General features: G+C 55.3%; 1 protein-coding gene across 12 annotated transcripts in view; it reads right to left on the bottom strand.

Moving 5' to 3' along the window:
* Positions 1 to 1,905: 1,905 nt before the first annotated feature.
* The window catches only part of EBF3 (EBF transcription factor 3), a 114,947-nt gene continuing 109,936 nt past the window's right edge, over positions 1,906 to 6,916 (bottom strand). For 5 of the 12 annotated variants that reach the window (XM_028119964.1, XM_028119965.1, XM_028119967.1 and 2 more), the window contains 5 exons: positions 6,863 to 6,916; positions 6,017 to 6,194; positions 4,842 to 5,030; positions 4,260 to 4,457; positions 1,906 to 1,937 (listed from right to left, as the gene is read on the bottom strand). The exon at positions 6,863 to 6,916 is cut by the window's right edge and continues 12 nt beyond it. In XM_028119964.1, the coding sequence (XP_027975765.1) occupies positions 1,906 to 1,937; positions 4,260 to 4,457; positions 4,842 to 5,030; positions 6,017 to 6,194; positions 6,863 to 6,916 (651 nt within the window). Of the gene's footprint in view, positions 1,938 to 3,055; positions 3,169 to 4,259; positions 4,458 to 4,841; positions 5,031 to 6,016; positions 6,195 to 6,862 lie in introns of all 12 variants that reach the window. The other 7 variants (XM_088020149.1, XM_088020150.1, XM_088020151.1 and 4 more) reach the window with 4 other exon arrangements.

The raw sequence follows: 6,916 nt of genomic DNA, 5'->3' as shown, positions 1-6,916 counted from the left end.
TGGATCCTAGGTGGGCCCAGAAGGACACACAACGCAGCAGAATCAGACGCAGAAAGGAGCGACACATGGAACACCAGGTTTGTGCTTTTGTGTGTGTGTGTGTGTGTGTGTGTGTGTGTGTGTGTGTGTGTGTGTGTGACACCGTAAATCTCCAAATGAAATATCGATTAACAATTGTGTCGTGAGCCTGTGATAAAATAGCACAAAGGTTCTTTAAAGAAGTCCACTTTTAAGGCATCAGAGAAGTTAATGTGGCAAACATTTTAATTAAAACATCAGAAGTAAATTTTATTTTAAACTTTAGGCCTCTGAATTTTTCCAGTAAACACAGTTCAGCTATGTGGCAAAGTCATGGGTGGCAGCTAAAATGACTTTTTACATTCTACAGAAAAATAAAATAAGGACACAGCCCCAAACGGTGTCCGCTCTTCGTTGCTGTTCCACATGCACAGAATCTACTAGGATTTGTCACAGCCGAGTGGCACCGTTTTGTTTTGACTATACAACGAACTTTTTTTCAAAAGTATTTGTTCAGATAACTTAAAAATAATATAAAAATAAACAATGAATTTGACTTTTCCTCAAAATAAAAAAAAGAAAAGAAAAGGATGGAAAGTCTAAACAAAAGCAAATCTTTGAAGTACAAATGAAATGCAAGGACACCGGTTCACTTTAACAAAACAGGGCAGAGAGACAGCTCTTGGCTTAATGCTCTTCCCAACACCAGGCCACGATCAAAAACCAATACAGACAAGAAAAAGGAAATGGCAGGAAAAGCAATGTACAAAATTTCAAAGATAAATACAATATTTATAATCGATATGTTACAAAAGAAAGTCCCTTAGCAACTGTAAGTGTTCATGGAAAAGTGTTGAATGGAGACCATTTTATTCCTTATGAGACACATAAGGAAGAAAACGTGTTTTTTTTTTCTAAATATTTAAGTGGATCTGAAAAAAATTCAAGACAAGTGTATAAATATTTAGCTACAACTTTGGCAAAATCACAAAAGTCTACAATTTTATAACCACATACAAAACACATTAGGGAAGAAGGAGCTAGAAGTCAAAAGGACAATTTCTGGTACAAGAAACATGGACCTCACAGTAGCCTAAGAATGCAATAGTATACAGTGCTAGCAAAAGTTGAAAAAATGTTGCAGATCACACTCGCTTAACAGGAAGCTCTAGCAGTGGGAGAATATTTTAACCAACAGACAGTAGCATATTTTTTTTTCTGTCAGTGTGCTTGTTGAAGGCAAGAGAATTCAATATCAAAGTTACAATTTCTAACTACAATAAGTTACAAAGTTTAATTTCATTAAGATGAAGTTAAGCAATGATCAACCCTCCCGCCCTCCCTGCCGCCCCGAATTCTAGTGACGTAGTCCTCCTTTCTTCCAGTTCGATGGCTCACACCTCCTTGGCCCCTTTTTTTTTTCACCACAAAAAAATATTTCACATTATAGAGATACACAACCATTGTGAATCTAAGTATGAGCACAGAAAAATGTTTGGAGGCATTTTTCATCAGTGTTTCATGATAATCGAAATGGTGCATTCACAAAGTTTCTCCCAACACATAGCAATACTAGACAGCGAAGACGGAGTCAGAAACTTTATACAAAATAGGCGTCGCTTTGTTTTCCTTAGTCTTCAGGACTGAGAAATGTGAAAATATGAGAAAAGTTCAGTCAATAAAATGGAATTGTTCATGAAGAAGTAGGCTGTTTGCATGTTGATTCTTAATAGTTTAAATAAAATCTTTAAACAAAGTCTCTTGTAGCATCTCCACCGCGGCCGATGCGCTTGCAGACAATGGCTTCAGCAGCAGCTCATATATACTAAACGTGTCCCCTGAAGTCCGTCCTTGGTGCTGGGTGCTGCGGGCGGAAAGGCGAGCCCCTCACATCGGCGGGACTACCAGCCCAGACATAGCTGAAAGAGAGAGCGAGCAGGTTACTGGGCCGCCCCTCTCGCGGGCCGGCCGGCCTTCGCCTGGGGCTTGACTCAACGGTGACAGTGACGTGGGGCGTGCGCAGCGCCCGCTAACCAGCCGTGGGCTTGGTCAAGGCGCGGGGTGGGGGGGGGCATCTACCTCATGGGACCGGGGTACGTGTGGGGACAAACCCCCCCACCCCCACGACCTCTCACGCTGCAGCCCTCCTCAGAGACTTCCTCTGGAAGGGAACGGCTCTGGCCTTCATGTGCAGGAAGGCTGCCGCTTCCCACGGGTCTTGGTGGCTTGTTTATAGCAGACGGAGGCCCACACTCCCCAGAGGCCACCTCTGTGGACAGATGTGAACCAACCTGTGGTCACGTCTGTGACGCCAGCCGGGGCTGGCCCGGTGGGACCCGGGTGCCGCGCTCGCTCCCTCCGTGAAAACTGGATGCACCTCAGTTTTCCCCTCTGCTCTCAGCCCTTGCCTCTGACCTCCTTCTGATCGTTCCGTATCGTAATGGTGAGTCACGGGCTCTCCAGGAGCAAAGCTGCTCACAGCCCACCTGCCCTACCCTCTCAAGGCCAAGGCCCCGAAGAGACCCAAGTCACAGCCCCGCCTCAGGGCGCTCTTTCCGCCCCTCTCGGAATAAGAAACTTGGTGCTAAAATGCCAAGCACAGCGGACGCTTTCCAGTGAACTCCTGGTACGAATATAATTTAAAATCTTTTAACTTTAGTGTTGTTTTTGTCAGAATGATCATTCTCATTAATTTATGTAGAACATATTAATACATTTGTTCACGTAGTGATGTGAGCTTCAATTTCCCAGTTCATTAATTTCAACAGCCTTAACTCCTCTCCGACTCACCGTTACAACGTTATGGTTTTGGCAGACCCGTGTGGGTACACACTGCCCAGGCGGCGCCGTGCTCCCATGGGCCTCCGCACCGTGCGGACGGTGGCCAGGCCGTGGCACCTGGCCACCACCGGGCCCGCAAGCAGCTCTGGGCTGGGGGCCGCGGCGGGCCCTCAGGCCGGTTGGCGGCACACGGGGCCTGGGCGTCCCTCTCATACACTAAGATGTTGGGAAGACAATTATTTCAAATCACGGATACCTTTCCAGTTCCTTTTTTGAGCATTAGTTCATCAAAGTGAAATATGCCACCGACTTCACAAAAGGGCCAGTTTGTCTTCTCCACGGTAACGTCCTCAGCACCCAGCAGAGAGCCTGGTACATAGTAGGTGCTCAGTAAATACTGGTTGAATGGATTCATTTTTTTAAAGGAGTAACTGGATTTGATTTTCACCGGGAGGAGCATATACCAAAGGTGGTGTCTGAAAGAGGCCAGATGACGGCCACTTAATTCAGCGCCTGTGGCCCCCGTGAGTCACAGAGCCACGTGGAAGATCACGAGGCCTAGGGGCACTCACGTGGCCCACCCGCCGCACACCTCACAGGCCATGGTGCGGCCTATGCTGCCCAGAGGGACCCAGCCCTGGGCAGGCACGGGGTGCCTGCTCCACGTGGCCCCATCTGTGCGCAGCTGTGTCCACGGGGTGCCTCCCCCTGCCCTGGGGGCCAGCCCTGCTCCCTCCTGAGTGTGTGCAGGAGAGGACTTAGAAAAACCGACTCCCACCCGGTGCTCACGCATGCATGGCCCTAGTCTGGGTGCACCCCTTTCCAAGGACAGCACAGCCTGGTGGCCCAGGGTCTGCTATACCAGCCAGGTTTGAGAAGGCAGACTCCGTCTCAGGACACGGAGAGCATGCTGGCTTGGGGCTGGGCTCTGCAGGTGACAGGATGACCTGCCATCCCCGTCCTGAGGCTACTCTGCTGCGTGCGAGCAAGGAGGCTGCAAGTGCAGGTGCTACAGGCGGGGTGCCCCCTGCTCTCACTGGGCGAGCCACGGCCCTGAAGGCCTGTTTGCTGAGTGGCTGGACAGGGCCCTCCCCAGGTCCCCCCCCCGCTGCATTCGCACGGTTCCCCGGTGCTTCCCCTTCCTGCGGGGAGGGGCCGCTTCACCACAAGGACCCGTGGGTGAGGTTGGAAGCAGGACGCGATGGTTTTCACCAGCGAGAGTCTGTTACCAGTTGAGTGCAAGCGAAGGGGGCTCGTTCACGTGGATACCGGGCCGGGAAGGGGGGGGGGGGGCCTCATATCGCGGCCCAGCGACGGGGAGCATACAGCGGCCATGGCGGGGCAAGGACCCCGAGGAAGGGCTGGAGCTCCCGCCCCGCGCCCGGCCTGGCCTGCCCTTGGGGGAGAGTTCCACCGGCGGCACTCGGGGGGGACACGGGGGCCAGGACGCCACCCCTCACCTTGAAGTCCGTTCCCGTTGGCGCTGGTGCAGGAGGGAGGAGGAGAAGCTTGGGGCCGGACCACGGGCGCGAAGGCGCTCTTTTGTTTCACTGCAGAGATGACATTGGCAGGTGAGAATGAGAAAATGCTGTGTGTGCCGCTACAGTTTGAAGGGAGGGTGACCGAAGAGGCTGCCATGGTGGGGCTGGACGGTACTACTGCAACAAAGCACAGACGGTCAGGACGCGCGGCGCCGGGCGCGGCAACACGACACAGAGAGAGCTCTTGGGGCCGCGCCTGGAGCGTCGGGGCGACAAGCACGACACGCTTCCGGCTTGGCCACTCTCTGGACAACAGGCAAACTCTCGTGCTGGCCTCTCATTTCCAATCGGGCAGCCCCATTTTGTGCAGGTTTCCGACGTGGCCTCGCGGGGGGGCCCACCGCAGGTCAATTTACCGTCGCCACACGGACACCCAGCCTCCAGAGCCACCCTCCCTTTGACCCAGCAGCTCACATCACAGAACAGCCAAGCAATGCACACATTTGACTTGGTAGTGAACACGAATCTACGTGATGACGTGTGACAAAAACAGACACTTACTGCCGTAGGGAGAGTTGGCGGAAGAGCCATTAAGAAATCCAGGCGAGCCCGGGACCCCTAGATTGGCCATGGCGCCACTTCCATATCCATTCATGCTAGTGCTGACTGTGTTGTAATTGGACTGCTGGGGAGTACTGCTGGGGACGTAGCCTCGCGGGGACACGCTGCTTGTATTGCGACTGTAGCCGACTGTTAAAACCCCCCCCGGCCAAAAATAACGTTATTATCAGGGAGAGACACACTTGGGGGGGGTTCCCCGCGAATCTCTAGCATATATGCAACACTTTTCATTGACCTTACGCTCCACGCCTGCCCTGGCGCCTGTAGCCAGCTCCGATCGCCTGATCGCGCCGGCCCTGCTCCAGGCCGACAGCCGGCCCCGCGCGCTTCGATCTGACCGCCAGGTGCTTTCAGGTTTCTCTTTAGAAGCAATTACCGACAGCGTGGATTCGGGGGCTGTCCCCCCACGCTAGGTGAACTTTCAGACCTTCAAATGCCACGGCTGACAGGGAGAGCTTGTCTGTGGCCGTAACTGCCCAGGAAGGGCTGTTTTGGGGGTCATTTGTATGGTTACGGCTTCCGTGAGTGTGGGGAGGGGTGAGGCGCGGTGGCTTCAGGCCCGCCGCAGGAGGGCGCACGAACCGGAGCCGAGCGGCGCCGGCGCGGTCCAGGCCTCCTCTGAGACCACTGCCTGCACAGATTTGAGGGAGGGAGAACTGAGACCTGCTCAGAACTGGCTCTCGGGACAGGGTCCAGCGACCTGCGGCCGCCAGGTCACCGCGGGACGGGAGCAGGTGCACCGGAGATGGGGGGTTGGGGGTGGGGGGACTGGGATCTCCTCTCCGTTTACTCCTTCCCAGTCCCACCCCTGGGACATACCCGAGGAGGGTCCCGTCCACTTCCTACACCACGGCAGTCCTGTGGCTCCTCCCAGCCTCTCAAAGAAGCTGCTAGCAAAAACCAGGACCCTGAGTGGCAGCCAGGTACCGTGGCAACAAATTAGTTCTGGGTCCTCTGAGCGCGCCCCGCCCCACGCGCGCTGGGCAGGGCCGCAGGGAGCGGAGCGCGGCCCGCCTTTCCCCGCGGGACCCAGGACGTGGGCAGCTGCGGCGGAGTCTCAGCTGTCCCTGGGAGCGTGTCCAGGGAAGGGGGCCTGCCCCGGCAGGGCGGCGTACCTTGGTCGTTGGCCTGTGAGGTCTCTGACACGTTGACGGCTAGCTGGCTGCTGAAGGAGTTCACGCCCATCATGCCCGTGTGCGCGGGGGTGTTGCCCAGGGTGGGGATCTGGTTGTGGTTGCGGGGCACGCTGTACAAGGCCTCGGCAATGTCAGCTGCTCGCTTCAGGATGATCTCCTAGGGCGGCAGGGGAAGGGCCCGGTCGCCTCCAGCTCTCCCTCGTGCCCCCAGGGAGCTCAGCCCCCCCCCCCCCACCTTGCTCCACGAGGCGTTCCCCTGCCCCTTGGTCCAGACGGGGACAAAACGGACTTTGTAACGGGAGAACCAGCTCCCTGAGGAAAAGAGTGTGAGGGTGCTTGTGAGCAGTCATCTGCTCTGATCTGCACCCACAGCCCACAGGCCCCCGAGGGGCACACGGAAGCAGGGGAGGCACCGCACCCACAGTCAGAGAAGCCGGCCCGTTTCTAGAGCGCCCTCAGGTCTGCTCCCCAGAGACCTCCGGGCAGCATGAGGATGGGCTGTGGGTCCCGTCCTTCCCTCCCAAGCCAGGCTGTGCCAAACTGTCTACCACCAAATCCACTGGCCAGTTCCCAGGTGGTTCTCCTCCCTGTGACACGTCCTCCTGCTTTTGCTTCCTGACACTGACTTGTCGTCTCCTACTTGAGTTCTTAGTGCAAGGGCAGAGAGGGGATGATGAAGGCTTTCTCCGCGCAGACTCCCTGGGAGTGCTTGTGAACGGGCGCGTGTGTGCCCCGAAAGCCCACGGTGGACCCAGGCTGGCTGGCCCTCCGAGGACACGGTCACCCCGGGAAGGGGACAGGCTCGTCAAGTCGCCATCTGCCTACCTGGTTGTTGTGGGGCATCCCGTATAAGGCTTCCACCAGATCGGCCGCCCTCTT

Source organism: Eumetopias jubatus, unplaced genomic scaffold, assembly GCF_037043125.1.
Source record: "Eumetopias jubatus isolate StellerSeaLion01/CBP00866 unplaced genomic scaffold, mEumJub1_p1.0 scaffold_17, whole genome shotgun sequence".
Classification (NCBI taxonomy): domain Eukaryota; kingdom Metazoa; phylum Chordata; class Mammalia; order Carnivora; family Otariidae; genus Eumetopias; species Eumetopias jubatus.
The sequence above is the reverse complement of the archived record's forward strand: the minus strand, read 5'-3'. Positions and strand labels throughout refer to the sequence as shown.